We start from the raw sequence: 19,816 nt of genomic DNA, 5'->3' as shown, positions 1-19,816 counted from the left end.
GATTAATAAACTTTCAACATAGTTTCCCTGCATTAAAACTCATACTCTACCCCTTAAAAAACGGTTTGAAATGATAAACTTTTACTGCCAACACGAGGATAAAAAGGAAGTTCAAGTAGCAGGAGTAGCCTTCTGATTCGTTGTTACCACTTTTCCTTCCCCTCGATTACTGTCGGACCTACTTCATAATTAAGTAATCTCCCCGACTATGCAGCTCACCTTAAGCTGCCAACTGGGAGAACGAGACTTGGAGACTCGACTCGCTGGGGGGAGACTCAACGCTGGAAGACTGGGAAGACAACTGGTTTCCGCACACCGCATAACGGAGCTTTGAGACAAACTGGCAGCATGAATGAGCTAACTGACTAACCGAAAAACGAATAAGAAAAAGAAAAAAAATTAAATTTAAGGCAAATTTTTCACTGAGCCTGGCAGAGAAAAAGCATCCGAGACTGGCGAACTCCACAACGGTAGCCGAAGTCCGCACTGCAGGCATCCCAATCACAATCAGTGAGTATGCGAGGCAGAACAGGCGAATATACAGTGAGAGAAAAGAGGCAGTACCTGGGGAAAACTTTGAGATTTAGTTAGGGAAAAGATAAAAGAGAAGATTTTAAACAGAAATTGTGGGTAATTTGTTTTCTTTTTGAGTTTTTTATAGCACCTATCATGTTATAGGAGTTAAGAAAGTTCTAATACCATAAATTGCCATTAGAATTTTAACCCTTTTTTCTTTCTGTGCACTTGAGAGGACCCAACTGAGCATATCTTATTACCTCTGCAGATGGAAGTGAGGGAATTATATTACCAAGTAGCCAAGGCAACTTTAACAGCCTCTCGCTTTGACTTTGACACATGTTATGAAATTTGAATAGATCACCGCGAACATTACGGCCAGAGAGTGGAGTTAAGAGGTGAGTGGAGTACCCCCTCCCCTGTATGACGCAGCGGAAAAACCTGTAGACTTACAACTTGATTTCTTTTTTGGAAAACATATATCCCCTGAGTTCTGCTCCACGAGGAACATCTGTACAATGAGTTAACATGAATTGAGTGCCAGTTAAATAAAGACATTTGCTTGTAAAGATTTTTAGATGGGAGGTGGAGAATTATGGAAAGTGGGAATAGATTGAAAAATTGAATTGAAAATGGCAGCAGGGGTAAAGTGCTGCTGGAGAAGATTCTTTGGAACAGTTAAAAGGTGAAGAATTACAAGAAAACTTGAAGGTAAGAAGACCATATCATCGTGGCGATACAAAGATAAAGCTTTTAAAACCATTTTTGGAACTTTTATTGATCGAAATTAGAACAATAGGTTAGCAAGTCATGGCTGTAAAGATGAATACTTAGACATTATTCATAATTTAATTATTAATTACAAGTTGTTTTCCTCTGAAATATTACAAAAACTTAATTTTTTAGAAAATGTTACCCTATTTTTTATTTAACTTTATAGACCTTCCACAAACTTATCCCAACTCCTAGTAACACCATTAAATTTCCATCAAATGCAGCCCCACCCAGTGCTTAAGCTCATGCAAAACCCTCAGCTTGCGGCTCCTCACTTATATTTCTTTTTTCAAAATTCCCACCTCAGTTGGGTGCATTCAACCTGAACTCAGCTCCTGGGTCCATCAGAAGGACAGTGACCGTCATTTCACCTGGGGGCCACATTATCTAATCAGTTAAGGGGTGTGGAGAGAGAGGGCAGAGACTTGCACTTAACCCATTAGCCGCAATTGCCACAGCAACTAGGTGCAACGAAAGATGGAAAAAAGGTTAAGACCGTAAGCCAACACAGAGATATATATAGAGAGTGAGAGAGAGAGAGCTTTGTGCGCTAGTCAATAATTTTCATAACTGCCAGTTAATTGAGACATTAGCCATAATTGGCCCTAAGTGAGTGTAATACAAGCGACAAAACCAGCCACATTCATTGAGGGGCAGTGAAGTGTTAAGGCAGCGATAAGGCAAAACAAAACAAAACAAAACAGAAACTAAATCGGAAAAGAGGACATTGCCTTTAATAAAGTTAAGTTACCTTATTATGCACTGAGGAAAATGAAGGAATGAAAGTAAAAATTTGAAAATTTACATTAAAAACAAGAAAAGCTAAACTTATTCACTTCCAAAAATCATTAGAAAGCTGTTATTTATTTTTTAAATATTTTTTTTTTAGATTTTTTTCACTGTCCATAAGCATATGAACTCCCAGATACAGGGTGCTTCTGCTTGCCTGGGCATGAAATTGACAGAGGGGTGAAAATCAAAGCCAAGTGGCCAAAGTGTGTGGCAGGCAAAATGTGTCAATAAATTATTTCAGCCAGGCTTTCGCTCAGGTGTTAAATTGTCTACCCCCCTTCTCTACCAACCCCCCAAAAAAAGGGGTTAGTGCTATAGCTAAACCCTCAGAGTTCCTGCAACCTTCGATGATTTGTCAGCGCACGTGTTGCACATGTCAACTGCGTAAATAAGCGGGAAATTGGCCAGAAGCTAAAAGCAAAAACGGTTAAGACAGGAGAAAGTCGAGACCCTCGCTTTGGTCGTCGAACTATGACAATTTCTACAACACTTGGCGACATTTTCTTTCCTTTTACCCACACGAATTTCCAACCCTCTCTCTTGCAAAACTTCCAATCAGTTTCTCTTTGGCACACTTGGCGTATGAGTGATTTATTGGCTTTGACTCCTCTTGACCAGCGCCCGAATCGAATTCAAATAATAAAGTTGAAATTAGTTGCGGTCTGAAATGGAAATGGCCAAATTGGAATTGCAATAGTTTTATGGCAAAAAGAGAGAGAGAGAAAAAAAGAAACCAAAACGAGAGGAAACAATAAAATTGATGAATCGCATAATACGGGCAAGGTTGTGGATGGTTTTGGGATGGGAAAACATTATGTGGCCAAAATGGGTTTTGGTTGGGCAAAGTTTTGCCAGTGGAGGGAAAAACGTCGATTGTTATCGGTGGCAGATGAAACTGGGTTAGGTAAACAGTAAGCGGTAGAGCGGTTTTAAATGGAAATTCCAAATGAAATCAAAACCTATAATTTAATCTGTTTTTTTTTTAGAAATTTAAACATAAAAAATCAGTTTAAAGGAAATCTTTAATTCAAAAGCCTAATTGGGTTTATATATTTCCTAACTATTTTGGCTTACTTCTATAAAAAAAAAAGGAGGTTAATATGCTATAAATAAGAAGTTGAATCAAAGTTGAGTTCCTCCTCCTGTGACCATCTTGTGTATGTTTATGTACAGCTGGTGAATGTCAACATCCTGCCCATTCAAACCATCCATCAACGCATGGCCATAAAATTTGAGCACCCAACTGGACAACTCCTCCTCCCAAAGTACCCCCGGGATTGGTTATTCTGGCCCAGAGCTTTAATTTAACCGCAGACTGAGGCAGTGGTCTCCAAGAACAACTTCAGCCTACACCCAATCCCACATGAAGAACTCTTCTTCCTGGGCCACTCTCCAGTCAGCCAGCCAGCCATATGCGTTGAGTGATAAAGAACATGTTAATGGGTTTTAATCAATTTGCAATTTTTCCTTTTTCCTATATATTAAACTTTGTTTTTCTGTTTTGTTTTTTTTTTCCATTTTGTTGTCGCTTACACTGGGCTGTGATTTAATATTTAATGCGAAATTGATATTGCTATGATGCGGCTGAGAGGTAAAAGTGGGTTGGCTGGGGAGGATATACCATGAGATTTTTCTACATATTTTAATGATAGTTTAATTTGCGGCAATTAAAACGGTCTACACCAGACTACAGCCGACTCTGTCAGCGTTTATGTAATCAGTGAGAGAAGACAACAACAAGGAACAGTTCTTCAGCTCAGCGTTTCTATGCATAATGATCAGTCTTCTCAGCAGTGATGTTAGACTATAGAATATAGCTAAAAATATATCTGTAAAATATTTAAAAAAAAAAACTAAGCTATAGCTAAAAAACATTAGAAAAGTTGCCAACACAGCTCCTCTTCCTCTTCGATTCCCAAGTGATTTCCGCTAGTTGAGCTCGCGCTTTGGCTTCCTGACTTGGCATCGATCTCGAGCCCACCTGGCTGGCTTGAGGATGGTCGCCAGATGACTCTGGCTAAAAGACCGCTGGACTGTAACCAGTTATCTGGGATGCAGCATCTTGCCAGCCATCCATGGCATTCGAAAGCGTCGGGTTCGCGGCGACAGCAACTTGATATGCAGACAAGGAAGACAAAGTGGCAGGATCGTCAATTAATTCGCTAGATGTTGATTGATTTTTAATAGATAAAAACCCTTGGAAAGTCAAAGTGTATGGATAGAATACGATATTCTAATGGTTGAATATTGCTTTCAATTAAATTTTTTCTAAAATTTTGTACCTGTAAAACTCTTATTTAAAAATGATAAAGAACGGCACACATATTCCTCGTCTTGATTGATCCATTTATAATTGACACATAATTACAGTTCCATTAGCACCGAAGCCCTCGGCAATAGCCACACTTTCCACTATCGGTGGCACACCAGATATCAATCTACGAGATTCTTCAGCGGCTCGTTTGGCCAGTTGGATAATTAGCGTTTGTCGTGTTCGGGGTGTGTTCGCCCAAATTGTCGCGTTAATTGATTTCAAATGGGCAACTTAAGTATCCTTCCACGGATGATTGGCCATTGGCCACAAGGAGTTGATGAATGGTTGCCGTAATGGTTAGTAGATTGGGGCCCAATTGATATTGTTCCTCTTGGAAAAACCGCATTACGTAATGAAGAGCAATGAGGCAGCAAGAATGTAGATAATATCTTAATGATAAACTGCATCCGTTTATAATTTACGAAAATTAGTGGTAGTAATAGGGATTTTTATGTCTAAGGAATTGAATTAATGAAATTAAAAGTGTACTATTGTTAATATTCCATTGGGTCAGGGGTGCTCTACGCCTAAGCTCTGAGTACTCATTTCTGTTTGTAAATTCTGAGGCTGCAGATGGACTTGCTTTCGGTGCTATTCCCCTACAAATTTTCCGTTTTCTTCTTTCCGCCTCATTCCGTCGCTAACTGTAATATATTTTGTTCTTGTTTCTTCCTGTGTCATCCTCGAGCACTTGCACTGGAACTCATTCCTTATGACTTCTGTATCTGCTTTGGAATTCATTTCGCAGGGGACTTTAAAAACTGTTTCTCTTTCTCTCAGTGCATAGTTGGAATCCAACACAAAAGCGTCACTAAATATGTGAATGCTTTCATGTCTTTGTGTTAGTAAATTCTCCGCCTTAAGTCGAATTTTGGCACCTCCGCTTTATTACTTCTGTTTGCACTTTGGTGTTTATTTCGCAGTGGACCATCGACGTGAGTATATAATTGAAATTTTGGCGGTGAGTGATAAATTGGTTAGCAAAACAGAAACGTTTTTCTCTCTCTCTCTCTCAGTGCACAGTTGCAAACCAACACGAAAGTGTCACTGAATATGTGCACGCTGCTTTCTATTTGTGTTAGTAAATGCTCTGTCTTAAGGCGAATTTGAGCACACCTGCAGTAGGTGGAGAAAATATAAGGAATATTCTAGCATTTTAAATACAATTTTATACAATTTTTGGTGTTGTTTTGTTAAATAGAAGAGGAAATGAAGTTAGGAAGTACGTACGGAATCCTTAAACTTCATTTGTCTATGAATAATTTACGACTTGTAGCATTTCTCTGTTTAATATTCAATACTACACCCCCTTAGTAGCTGCTACTCTTAAAGTTCAATATATTTAACACCTTCCAGAAGCCAAGTTTCAATAGACCTTAATTATTCGTCCATTGATCCACAATTTATAGGTTTCCATCCGCTTAATCCCTTTGCCAGTTCAACTTTAAATGTGGAATTTGAAATTGTCCCAACTGTCGCAGCTCATTAAGCATCCAAAGAATTTTTTGGACCGCGACAGGGTCTGGGACCAGGGCCATGGCTACATTCGCTCATAAATTAGCAACAATTTCATTTCGCTATTGGAATTGACGGCCAGCTACGCGGTGGCAACACCCTTCATCCACGTTCAGATCCTCATCCCGATTCTCGATTGCCTCCCCTGCCACCCCCGCTCTCAGTGGCAGTGGTGGTGGCACCAACTGGGTCCATAAATCAAAAGCAGAGCATGGCGTTTAATACACTTGACGTCAGATTTCCGCGACAATTTGCGCATGAATTAAACATAAAAGCAAGTGAGGTATACACGAGTGGAATGCCCTAGCACCACCTATCCACTCACCCATACGAATGGTTGGTTGTAGAGGGTAAGGGAGGGGGTGTATTTTTTTGGGAGAAGATGGGATGTGCACTTGGAGAAAGTCTTAAGAGTTGCCTTAAAGATAGCAATCCTTTTCAAACTGGATTCCTTTTCATTCGCTTTCTTACAAAGACCTATGTAATCTTGGAAAAACCATATCATTTTTAATAATTTTGAACTTTAACCAATTTTAAGTTTGTTTAAATACTTATTTATTAATATTACTTAAAAATTTATAAAATATTTTACCTTCATTTATCCAATATCTTGGCTAAGCAATCCGAAGGCCTAAGTTGCAAAGCCTAGCTTAACCTTTTCCTTACCTCTAAGCTGTGCCATCCCTGTTCCATCCCATAGGTTCCTGATAATAAATATCTATTAGCCGTTTGTTGTTCCTACATCATTAGCACTGTATAATTTGTAGTATATAAACATTTCTCTCAGTGCAGTTTCCCTGGCGAGCGTGGAAATAAAATCAAAGTAGGTAACACGCGCAAATAAAACACTTGACACATTAAAACAGCAACAACGGCCGCACACACATGGTTGGCCCAAACGGGGAGGGGGGCGGTTGTCCTTAAAGCGGGTGCCTAGGGAGGTGGTGCTATTGGCATGAGCATGGTTGAAGGTGGAAGTGGGGGCGTGGCAACGCCATGAGCAATGCGGCAACAAATTTCCATTTTGTCGCTGAAGCGATGACGACGCCATGCAAATAAGAGACACTCCATACACTCCATAGAGCCCCGAAACATCGGGGGACGAGCAAAATGAGCAGGATATGAGGCTGCATATATCTCGGATATATATCCCTACATATATATACATACATATACAAACCCACTCACGCATTATGCACGCCCGACTATGGAGTGTCATACATACAAATTTAACGAGTCGCATTTATGATACCACAGACAAGTATAATAATTTCAATTAACGACACCCACGGGTGTTTTTGTGCCGTTGCAGGTTTATCCAAAAGGATGTCATGCTGTAGGTGGATGGCGGGGTGAGGATAGATGTTATCCTGTGGCAATGGGGGGTTATAGGGTGATTGGGTTATGGGTTATGAGAGAAAGTATGCAACAGTCTGTGGCAGGAATGCAGAAAGTCACGATTAAATGAGCTTCATCTTAACGTTGATTGGGTTTGCGCTCTCACTCACTATTCCAAGAGCGATTAGCTAGAAGGGGGTGTTATTTATCAGAAACTATATATAGTTTAAAGGCTATGCAATTTACTCTTAACAACAAGATTTATATGGAAATTCTGATTGATTTTCTAAGAGCACATCAGGCAGCCATTCATCATCCTTATTCCCCCTCATATTTCCAATCTATCCCAAAAACCCGTGACTTTTGCACCTTTGAAATCAAGTCAGGTGCGAAAAGTAACTGTTTATGGCACGTATGAACACCATTCCACGCCTACATTAAGGATGAAATATACCCCCCAAACTTGTATAAGGCTTAGGCGTTAAGGGTGATATAAAGAAGCAACAGTTGATGAAAATATTGCTAGGAAAGACGAGGGCGAATGGGATGTGCGTGCGTGTGCTACTTAGGCAGCCAGGTGAGCTTCAATTACCTCAAAGAAAGAGCGTGTGTGTATCTGCATTATTACGGCTCTAATTAACTAAGCGAACAAACACACATATATGTACAGATGAACCTCTACATACTGTGGCCACAGTTCTTGGCCAAGTTTTTATAGCCTTCGCCATCTCATCAGCATAAAAGTTTTTAATGAGCCATTTTGTTGCTGTTGACAACGTTCCTGTTGTCGCAGGATCTGAGGCTGCAAAAAAAAAGAGAGACTACGGAACGTGGTGGGGTGTAATTCAAATGTGAGGCGAATTTGTTATGACAAGCTCAGTTGACACATTTTAATTAAATTTAATTAATGCATTCACCAGCAGCATCCCTCATAAGCTGCCCCCCACCCTCACATAATGCTGCCACAGAATGAATGAGAACATAAAACCGGGAGCTTGGTGTTGTGGCAAAGTGAAAGTGAGGTGTTTTTTTGGTTTATGATGTGTTACATTTGTCGCCTCAAAGAAGATTGGCATTGTAATTGAAACATGTGTAGGAAATTCGATCTTGATAGGAAGGAATGAGGCGTTGGATTATAAAAAAATTAATTAAAGTTATTTGGGCAAAAGTAGCATCAAAAAACTTACTCATTAAGCAGAAACCTTGGCAGACAGACAGAATGAAAGGTTAAACTAAACCTTTTTCTAACCTATTTGTATTTAATAGAAATATTTGATTTAAATCCCAAAAAGTGATTTGTAGTTTTATCCTAATCACTCCACCTTTCAGTTCACCTTCTTAACTCAAACAAATAGGATTACTGCGGCACTTCCACTACAACCTGCAACCTGTCCTGTAATCACAGAGTTATCCATTTTGTGCAAACAGCAACGACAGAGGCGAAACCCCAAAAGTCAATCAGTCTGAAAATTATAAATGCAAATTGATGAAGCCGGTGAGTCTGACAGCAGCAGCTCATTGATTACTATGGATACTGAGGAGCATAAACAAAAGGCCCACAGACACACGCACACACACACACAAACATAGTTAGAACCATCGACATGGCCAAGACGGATGGACAGTATATAACAATTAGAAGTTTCCTGCTCATCCATGGATGAGAGGGAGGGGCTTTGGGGTATACCAGGTAATCTGAGGCCATGTGGACAAACGACAGTGGCAAAGGCAACTTGTCAGCTCGAATGACGTTTTAATAAGTCACATAATTCATGGGTCGAGAATGGGTTTGGGGGACGACCAACGTAGGTTGGTTTCTAAAGGGGGATATAGTTGGGGGGTTGGCTTCTCCTCAGAGAAACGGAGACAGGCAAATGTGAATGTGCCGCGTTCGCCAAAACTACATCCAGATTACTTGTTTAGCATGGAGTTTGGCATAGCCACTGTAAGACAGTGGGACTAATTGGGCTCAGGAATCTCCATAATCATCGGAAAGTTACTATTTGGTGGTAAGCTAATGCAATCTGCGTAAGTTAATGTTAAATATTCTTCTAAGAAATAATATCAAATACAAAATCATGGGAATTTCTTACATTTATTCCCCATATCTAACCCACTGTCCCCACGTTCACCTGGTCAGACCGCGTAGCATCCATTGGCCTCGGGGCATACGGCGCTTTTGGGACGCTTTGACACATGGTCCCTCCCCGCAGCCATCCTCTAGCCCCCAGCTTCCATCACCCATACCCCGGCTTGTCAGCTGCTCATTTGTCAATGTAATTGATTTTATGCCTGAGCTTTTGACTAAGGTTGTCGTGCCGTTAAGTTTCCCCGTGTGAGGATTTAGTGGAGGAGATAGTCTGGCCTAGAGCAGAGACTCAAATCAGGACACTTAAAAAAAATCAAGTTGAACTTTGATTAGTTACAGAGATAGATATTGTCTACGAAAATGTTTAACAATTTTTCTAATACTAAGCTATGTAAATTTCTACATTTTCTTAAATATTTTACTGCATTTTCTCTGAGTGCACCCCGATGAAAGGGACGAATGAAGAGGCATCCGCAGACTGGATTGGTTTTTGTGGCTGAGTTAGTTGGAGCTACCTGGCTGGGAGCTACATACATGGGCACTAGCCTTTTGCCTGATATATTATTCGATTACAGTTAGACGTAAATCAAGTGGAAGAGCATGATGTAGCCATCACTTGAGGACCTGGTTCAGGCTGCGAATTGGGCATTGAGTTGGGAGAAGTTATTGCGTTGACTTCATATGACAACGATTCAAATTGAATGTGTGCCCTGACCGACGGTCAACTGGGAAGCTCAAATCAATAAACTATGAAAGAGGGTCAAATGTGGTCGGTCGCACATGCAAGGTGACAATGAAGGGAAAGATGGATAATCTATGGTGTTAACCATAATTTAAGGGGGCTTTGAATTCGAAATATATTTGAAGAGGAAATTAATATTTGAAGGGGAAAGTAAGAAGTAAATGTTTCTTGAAAAATATTTTTAGGGCGTTGGGAAATGATTTTTATTAAAGACCAGTTAAGGCTCTATAACAGGGGTGCTCTACGCCTAAGCTCTGAGTGCTTATTTGTTTTTGTAAATTCTGAGGCTGCATATGGACTTGCTTTCGGTGCTATTTCACTGCAAATTTTTCGTTTTCTTCTTCCGCCTCATTCCGTCGCTAACTGTAATATATTTTGTTCTTGTTTCTTCCTGTATCATCCTTTAGCACTTGCACTGGAACTCATTCCTTATGACTTCTGTTTCTGCTTTGGAATTATTTTGCAGGGGAATTTAAAAACTGTTTCTCTTTCTCTCAGTGCACAGTTGGAAACCAACACAAAAGCGTCACTAAATATGTGAATGCTTTCTTGTCTTTGTGTTAGTAAATGCTCCGCCGTAAGTCGAATTTTGGCACCTCCGCTTTATTACTTCTGTTTGCACTTTGGTGTTTATTTCGCAGTGGACCATCGACGTGAGTATATAATTGAAATTTTGGCGGATCAGTAAAATGAGTGATGAATTGGTTAGCAAAACAGAAACGCTTTTCTCTCTCTCTCAGTGCACAGTTGCAAACCAACACGAAAGTGTCACTGAATATGTGCACGCTTCTTTGTATTTGTGTTAGTATTGTAAGTGCCGTAGGACGAATTTGAGCAACGCAGCTGTACAATATTAGGTTCTTAATATAACATTGCTAACTCCCGGTTAGCTTCTTAATTTAAACAATAAAAGTGTCAATATAAAAACTTTTCCGTTAGTTATGTTCTTAAATTATACAATAAAAGTGTTTATATAAAAACTTTTTCCGTTATAATTAATTTTTTTTTATTGAATTTTAACACTTTCTGTGACAGGATGATTGAATGATGGATGGATCGAGTGAGAGACTGAGGTGTGCGCCACCCAAACGGCACACAACTTAATTTTCAATCAATGCACGAAACCAGAACAAAAGGCTAGCCAAAACCGGAGGCGGAGGAACCGGTAGCTAGGCTGCAATTGAGGCGACTGTTTTATGGTTGAGCTGTATTGTATCTGAGCGATACGTAGATACGTACTTCTTTTGGCCAGTGCCCGAGGCGCACACACGCATTCGCCTTCTATGTGGTGGCAAAAGAAAATCCCTGGCGCTCATAAATTTTTATAGCTTGTAATTATTTGGAATGTCGGAGTGGACGGGTCTCTGCAGTCAAGCCTCCTGCTTCTTCCAGTTCCTACCCATCGTGTCTGATGGAAGGCTATCAGTGTTGTTGAAAATCGGCAGTTGGCTATTTTTAGGAGGTCATAGATTGAAGCTTTTCGACTTTTTTTAACGTGTTTTTTTTTTAAAAGAAAATAAAATTTATAAGTAATTTAAAATATATACGATCCTGCTTAAGGCTCAGTAATTAAGTTAACACAAAAAAGTTAATGAAAATCTTTTTAAGGATTTGTTAATTTTATTGACCCTTAAAAACCAGATGTTAATGGTAAAATAACTTTTAATTTTATAACAAAAACTGATTAAATGTTGTTAAATTTTAGCAAATTAATTAGGTAAGCCTTTCTCCTGGCTATGTTTTTTTTTTTGTATAATAAAAAGCTAACAGTGCTGGCCATTCTGATATGCGCATGCGCGGCAGGCGGTCCATGCGAATGACTTTGGCAGCTTCCTGCTTTGTTTGGTTTTCGGCTTTTCCAGCAATGCGAGATTTATACTTTGGCTTAATTAATGGCAATTCTTTCCCGATTGGCTTTTACGGCTCGTACGCGTACGCGTATCTTGTGGATGCATTCGAACCAGCCAGTGTCTGTAATTAGACTTGGCCAGCTGAGAATCATGTTTACTGCTGTTGTCTTGGCCAAAACTATCATCTTTGCTATCTGCTAGGTGCTAATAAAGTTGTCAGCTAATGAAATTGGCAATGCCATGGACCACAATCTATGATTGTTGCTCGATAAACGATTGATAAAGAATGTTTGATCTTAATGTGTTTAATTTTCTTGGCATGGTCATGATTGGCATGGTTGGAATTGGTAAGGTAAAAGTGTTGGATAGTTTGATGGATGGCTTTTGTTTCAAATTTCAAACAATAAGTTCAATAAGTTCATGAATATTTCTCCAAAAAATATGTATTATAAGGTTTCATTATTATTCCTTTTTCCTCAAAAATCCAGACTACCCAAAGTCGTAATAGAACTGCCAACCGTTTAAGTGGAAAATTTCTAAAGATAATAATTTCCCCAACTTTTCTTTTGGCTAATCACGATTCTCTAACATATCATGATGTAGCCGAACATTATGCATATATAGCTTTGCTTGCTCATTATCCTTACATCCCCTCCCCTTCGATTGCCCAGATTCTTGGCCACTTTCAACGCCTCGGCGAGCAAACTCAATTACTTAGAGAACACGCTGTTGTCCCTCACTTCTTTGTCTTCCTCTTGCCCGACACGCCCCCTCTCCACTAACCGCCTTTCTTTTTTCATCCTAAGGCGATTCCTGTCTTATTTCTTGGCTTTTACTTTGACTTCGTTGGGTTTCGTTTCGTTATTCTGGCTTTCTGCCCGGCAACTTAAAATGCAAACATTTGCCGAGCTTCTTCTTCTTGTTCTTCTTCTTCTACATACATAGCTTCAGAGCTCTTCTCTACATGGCTGTTTTTGCCTTTTTGATGATTACAAATTAATCACACTTTAAACATGGCAATTACGCTTCGGAGAGGGGGAGAGGGGGAGAGGAGTGGCAGGAGGGGGAACCAAAACTTGCATAGACACATCGCCCGAATGGCGAATCAACGGGCTTCCTCAGCAGCGAACTGAGCTTCTTTTATATGGAAAATTGCTTCCTTTCGCTGTTTAACTTTCGTTTTAATAAATAATCAAGTAGGCTCTGACTTGGGAGCCGGGCTCCACTTGAACTGTTTTAAGCTCCACTTTAGCTGGTAACTGCAGTGAGAGAAAAACTTGATAAGTTTAGCTAATAAAGAGGATACAGAATCAAGCTTTTCTCTTGGAAAACCTCTCAAGGTTTTTTCATCTCAAGCTTTTTTATCTATCATCTTATAGCTTTAGTTTTTTAAGTTTTAACATTAATTTCTTCAACACTTTTCTCTCAGTGCTCTTGTTCTTCTTGGCTGCTGCTGCTGCTGCTGTTCGTCAAGTCCCTCGTGTAATTTCCAGGCAATTTCTCATACCCATAATTGCATAATTTCAAAGTTGTTGGCAACTTAATTGCGCTGCACATTGGACCAGGCCAAGACCGATTCTTTTGCTACCTGTCTCTCTCTTTCTCTGTCTCTCTAAAAGAGACTATTGCCATCCCACTTTGGCCGCTGTCTACGGTGTAAATAAAACCTTTTTAAACGGTTGTCAGCTTGGTTGGAACCCACGTTGGGCCTAACTGCCAGCGACTTCAAAAGCGCGCATCATCATCAAACATGTGTTGTTGGACTGGGCCCAGAATGGTCACTCACTCCCACCCCCCTTGGGCCCTCTTCGACGAAGACCGCCCCCACTTATACTCCTCCTGCTGCCCCTTGATTCGCCCCACGGTCATTTGCCATCAAAGTTAATATGCTTTATATTAAATTTTGTTGCCTGGCCTGGCCTGGCCTGGTCTCCTTTTTTTTTTTTTACAGTCCGGTTGAACTGCTCTGGCCGGCAGGCATTTTATAATCTGCATCTGCCGCACTTCCCTATCTGCCCACCGCCCCTTTTCAGACTTGTTTTATAGAATTGTTTTCAGTCCTCTCCTCTCCCCTTCTTTTCATCCATCATTTTTCAGCTTTTCTCTCTGCGTGTCGCAAACATTTCGCATCAAATTACTCAATTAATTTCACTTAAATGAAAAACAAAGTTAAGGCGCGCATTTAATGTGGGAGAAACGGAATTAAAAATACAGGAAATGCTGCTGCTGCTGCGGTCAGACGGTTTCCCACCAGGAATCACCAAATTGGTAGGCATTTGTGTGGAAATCGCGGATAATTGGACGAGAATAAAACAAGTTAAGGAGCCAATTTATGGTTCGTAGAACACAAAATGAAAGAGAAATTATATGGTTGAGGAGGGAATTAAATTAAGAATTAAATGTTGGAATCTTTCATCTTTGATCTTAAAAATAATTTAGCCCAAAGAAAGTCTTTTGTAAATATCTTATTAAATCTCATTTATCATATTTTTAAAATGCAATTCAATAGGAAATATTTAAGGCAATGTCTGGTAATGAATTTCTAGAATTTTCTTTAATTTTTGATGACCAAAAAACCAAGAAATCTCACTGTGGATTAACCAATAAATCTTCAAAAATTGTAAACAAAAGATGAAATCCAGAATTTGCTATACATAAACTTTAAAGACTTAAATCTTTAACCCGAACTAATACCCAACATTCCTAACAATACCCTCTTAAACTCCCCAAAAATGTAACTCCTTTTCAGAACCTTTGAAGCATCCAAAGCAGCCAACGGCCACCTCCCCCAAATCCAATGCCTAAAAGACAGGAGAAAGGTGCTCTACAGAGTAGAATTTCAAAGCGGACAGTAGTAGTCAAGGAGCATTTGCAAATTGATTTATGGGCACATTTCTTGCAAATGAGCCAAGCAAATCAAAACAAGACTGCTAGTAGGAGCATATATATTCCTGTTTTGCTCCTCCTCCTTGACCAAACCAGCAATGCCAATGTGGACTGCCAACAGAGCCAACGAAATGCATTTGGCACGCAATTACGGCCCAAAGTGTTAATTGCATTTCCGCTCTGCTCTGAAGCCAAAACCAAAAGGAGGATCCAGAATATATACCAGAAGGAGCAGAAGCTGGAAGGTTGGAAGGCTGCCGACGAGGCTGCTATCCAAGCCATCAAATGCGGCACGGCCCACAGCTCACGCATTCGGCATTAACTAGAGACAGCCTAAAAACACTGGAAAAAATGTCTTTAAAAATGTAAATGTAAAACTAAAAAACATGTTAACTGAAAGATAAATCTAGAACCAAAGAGTAAGTTTCTAACCTTAAAAAAGATAGGTAGAAATTATAGTAAAAAAGCTAACTATTAATCAGTAAAACCAAGCTTAAAACCTATGTTTATCAAAGCTAAATTCACTTTTATCAGCAATCTTTTTGTTAAATTTTTCTCTCACTGCATTGGCAAGAAGTAAATCTGGCTAAGCCAAAGCCAAGCCAAAGCATTTGGCTGAGATAAGCGAACGGCAGAGTTAACGGATATTTTTTTCTTTCGTATAGAGCAAAAGGCAAGGTGACGGGGAATACGGTAGAAGAAGAAACGAACACATAATGGCTAAGACGCATGCGTGGCACTGCAGACCTGGCCAAAAACAGAGCCAAGAAGGCCAGACACGCAGCAGGCAGCCAACAGATGGAGCGAAACTAAGTCAAACATTTGTAGAACACGGCGGAGAATCCAAGGAAGGGGTCTGTCTCTCTCTCTCTTTCTCTCTGTAGACTCCGACGATCTCCCCGGGGGAATTGCGGATGAAAAAGTGGAAAATTTATGGGCCCCAAAAGGCGAATAGATGTCGTAGATTCCGCATGCTACAACGAATAGTTAACCAGTGTTAAGGATGGGGGTCTTCGTCCGTACCTACCATGTAGATGTAAAATATATAGGTTGGAGGAATTGATAGGTGCCCACAACGAGATAGCAATCTTATTCTGAGATAACCAAAAGAAAAACTTAAAGAAAACTTCCCTTGAACTCCGTTAGCTGACCGACCAGAAGTGCTTTTTAATTGGTCAGAAAACTGCAATTTGCATAGACCATTTCCAGCAGTTATCGCCTCCAGGGGGGGGCCTGACATTCGAAACGGGTCCAAGTTACCATACCGGGGAGTTAGCCTTATGCCATCATCAGCTACATGTGGCAACATTTTAGTGATAAGCCGCACCAGAAAATGTTGGCCAACTGTCTATTCCGCTTTTGGCCAAGCTCCAATCTCGAAAGCCAATCCCCTCGTTTCCCATCCCTGTCGTGGCATTTTGTGGCATTTGTATTGGCAAATCAATGATAATGACATTTATTTGAGCCAACTTCGCTACGCTCGTCGTGCGGCTCTTACCCAAATCCGTTAATAAGCCATTTTGACAAATTGGATGATTGCCGCATGGCAATCGTTCGCCTGCCAGAAGCAGATGGGACTTCCCAGCGTATTGTGAAAGTGTGGCGAAAGTGAAGATAAAATGTCAAGCAAACAACTTCTTGGTAGATACGGAAAATGGCTTGGCAATGGTATATGGGTGGTGAATTGTGGTAAGGAATTGAGTGGCTAATGATAATGAGTATGGCAAATGGTCTTATTTATCAATAAATTTGGGTATTTTGTTGAAATTAAAGGAAAATTTTGGCTAAGGTTTGTCAAATAGCCACATTTTTATAGATTTTTTAGTAACTTTATTTGGAATTTTGGACGTTTAATTTATAGAATATTAGTAAATTCGTTTGCAAATAGCTTAAAATTTGAGAGGAAAAGCTCACATCATATCCCTCTTATAGCAAGTGATGGTGTTATGGCACTCTGAATCATGTACCTGATGGAAAACTGTAAGAAAAACAAAAGGAATTTTCCTTAATAAATATAAAACCTTAGAACCTTAGTAAAGAAAATCATTACCATTCTTAGAGTTAAAGCAATTCCACTGACTCAGCTCACATTGACCTGGAAAATTGACCACACACTTGCCATTGCTAGCGCAGATGGATAGAGATTTTTTGGGGCACTCGAAATTACATTTTCCCAGTTTGATTTCCTCACTATGCTGGGCAATCAGTTGGGGAATATGGGCATGGACTTCGTTAACTACCAAAGATCGACCTGTCTTTGGATTTTGTGTTGTTTCGGTTGGCTCCGGGTCTTCATGATTCACACTATCTTCCTTGTTCTTCTCCTGATCCTTGTTAGTTTCCTTATCCTTTTCAAGCTGCTCCTTTTCCCTTTGAGCCTGCTGTTCCTTCTTTTGCTTAATAGCCTGGTTAACAGCCAATGGGATATGTTTCTCAGCCTGTTGCATAATCTTGTTGACATGATGTTGCAGCTTGTGAAGTTTTTCGGCCACATTGATGGGTTGTTCTTGACCGGGAAGATTGAGCACCACTTGGTCCACTGGTGGCATCACCACCTTATTCTGCACCACTGGCTTTCCATGGTGGATGAGAGTACCGGTGGCCTGATGATTGGTTATCTTCACCTGTGGATTGCCAGCTTGCACCGGCTGTAGGCCAGATTGCAGCGCAGGTGTAGACGTTGGTATGTCGGCAACGGGAGTCGCAAGGACATTACCAGAGTGTGCCAATGGTGGAAGGAGATCTGGATGGGGCTTGACCACTGGCGTGCCACTACCACTCCCACTACCACTCCCACTACCACTACCACTTCCATTCCATTCGACTGGGCCACTCAATGTATGGGAGTCGACCTGAGGTTTGTTCTTTATATGCTGTAGTACATGATTGATGTGGCTGGTTATCAGGTTCTGGATGTGAATGGGCAGATCCGTTTGCTGGGGTTTCCCCGTTGTGGCTGCTGTTGTGGTTTCCGTCGACGAGGGCAACTCTGCGGCTTGTCCCAGCGACAGGAGGGCTGATGAGGATATTCAAGGATATTCAGGTTACAGTTTTCTCTCAGAAAGGCACAAAAATAACCTTTCATATTATATTTTTGTTGAAAAGAAAACTTTAAACTCACCTAAAACCAAAATGACTTTCATGTTTATTAAATAATCCCAAACTGGCGTTCCTTTTTCGACACTCGAAAGCGTTCTGTGACTTTTACCAAAAATGTTTTCACTTTATAAAGGTTTTGTTGGGGCTCCCTTAAACGTCACCAGCCTTGCAAACGATTTGTTTAATAATATTTGTTCATGTTATTATTTGGTTGTTATGTAAATTCTCAACACACGAGATGCTAACAGGTTTTTGGTTGCGCTTGAACGGACCAGTGAGCTGAGACAGGCACTTTGAAGGTAGGTGATGATTGGGGAAGAGGGCGAAAGACTTGTCTTCCACCTGGGAGTATATCTCAAATATGAATTTAATCGTTTCCTTATGGAATTTCATGTTTGGAAGATACTTTTTTAAATACGAAAATTATGAGATATATTTTGAGAGTGCCAACAAATTGTAATTAAAATTATAAAGAGGCAGAAAATGTAATGTAAGAAAGATAAGTACTTAAATTTGGAAGTTGAATATTCATTTTTTGGTTGGACATTTATCAAAGGCCAATTAAAGTGTAAGGTAAGAGGGATTTGGGGGCCTTCGAGGAAGAAGGTAAAGTTAGGTAGCGGTTTATGTTAAAATTTAACGCTGAGTTAACATAACTTAAGCTATTAACTATTTAATTTGCTCAAGAATATGCCAATTTGAAACTCTATAAAAGACTAAAAATACCTTTTCTCATTCAAAGAAATTATAATCAAATTTTTCCAACCAGAAAAAGTAGCGCCCTCATAACAGCCGCGCGGAATTTTTCACAATTAAGAAATATTGTTCACAATTCAAAAGCATACTTTTAGGCAGCAGCTACAGTAAAAGCAAATTAAAATCCTAACAATAAATATGCAAATTTTGTCATTTCACGATGTTCTTTTTTTATTTTTAGCCCGGCTGGACCGTTTAATTACAAGGCAGATAAGAATAAAAATGACAGACAAAGCTGTTGATGCCGCCGTTGATGATGCAATTTAATATCCCTGGCAGGTGTTAAAATAAGGGATTATGCAGGGAATCAGGAAGGACAGACCGCAGCTGAAACCAAAAGCTTTCATCAGCAAAAATCTGTTGGGTATATAAAATGATGGCCAGTCGGTATCAAAATCAACAGTTTTACAGTTGCTGTGAACACGGCAAGGTAAACGCAATCAAAATCAAAATCACAACAGTTTCAACCGAAGTTCCATCGCAAACCAACAATGAAGCTTCTGTCGATTTTCTTTCTGGGTTTGTTTTTACTTTATAATTATAATTAATTAATTTTTTATAACATTTAAATATATTTACAGTTTTCATGGCCTATACTGCCGCTAAAGTAGTGCCTCCTACATCAACTACCAATAATCTGAGCATTGATCAGCATGGCAAAAGGGTTTATGCGGATAAAGTCGAGGATACATGTGTTTATTTCTGCCCCGAAACGGATCCTTCTGTGTGTGCCACCAACGGACAATGCCTTCTGAAGTTTGAGAGCCGCTGTGCCATGTCAGCTTACAACTGCCGCAATCCCCAGAAAGTGTTTAAGACCGTGGAAGACTATCGTTGCTTGCAGGATTGGCAGCCACTTTGCATGGAGTCAGATCTCAGGGAGTTTGGCTTGTAAAAAAAAGACTTTTGGTTGATAGGTTGAGGATTGTGATTTAATAAAGACTAAAAAAGGAAGTTAAACTAAAGTTTTATTTCATACAATATATGCTCGTATGCTTATTTTTGAGATTATTAACTTGGTAATGAGGAATTAAGACAACTGTAGGTTATCTCTTGGAATAAATTATGTCAAGTTTAGGAGTTTAGGAAGACAGGAATTTAAAACTTATACTCGCAAACTTACTCTGAGTTTATCCCATTATAGC

At 39.9% G+C, this 19,816-nt stretch overlaps 2 protein-coding genes across 2 annotated transcripts; one reads left to right on the top strand and one right to left on the bottom strand.

The window, feature by feature from the left end:
* The first annotated feature begins 8,589 nt into the window (after positions 1-8,589).
* On the top strand, positions 8,590-19,662 carry LOC108105927. The gene is made up of 3 exons (XM_017212708.1): positions 8,590-8,744; positions 18,853-19,190; positions 19,253-19,662. Exons 2-3 carry the CDS (start codon positions 19,163-19,165, stop codon positions 19,564-19,566), a joined length of 342 nt encoding a protein of 113 aa, XP_017068197.1. The 5' UTR covers positions 8,590-8,744; positions 18,853-19,162; the 3' UTR covers positions 19,567-19,662.
* Positions 16,685-18,093, bottom strand: LOC108105926. The gene is made up of 3 exons (XM_017212707.1): positions 17,938-18,093; positions 16,867-17,832; positions 16,685-16,794 (listed from the first exon to the last, which is right to left on the bottom strand). Exons 1-3 carry the CDS (start codon positions 17,957-17,959, stop codon positions 16,727-16,729), a joined length of 1,056 nt encoding a protein of 351 aa, XP_017068196.1. The 5' UTR covers positions 17,960-18,093; the 3' UTR covers positions 16,685-16,726.
* Positions 19,663-19,816: the final 154 nt, after the last annotated feature.

The sequence above is a fragment of the Drosophila eugracilis genome, unplaced genomic scaffold (genome assembly GCF_018153835.1).
Source record: "Drosophila eugracilis isolate 14026-0451.02 unplaced genomic scaffold, ASM1815383v1 contig_2154, whole genome shotgun sequence".
In the NCBI taxonomy this organism is placed as follows: domain Eukaryota; kingdom Metazoa; phylum Arthropoda; class Insecta; order Diptera; family Drosophilidae; genus Drosophila; species Drosophila eugracilis.
Note: the sequence above shows the minus strand (reverse complement) of the source record. Positions and strands in the feature narration are given on the sequence as shown.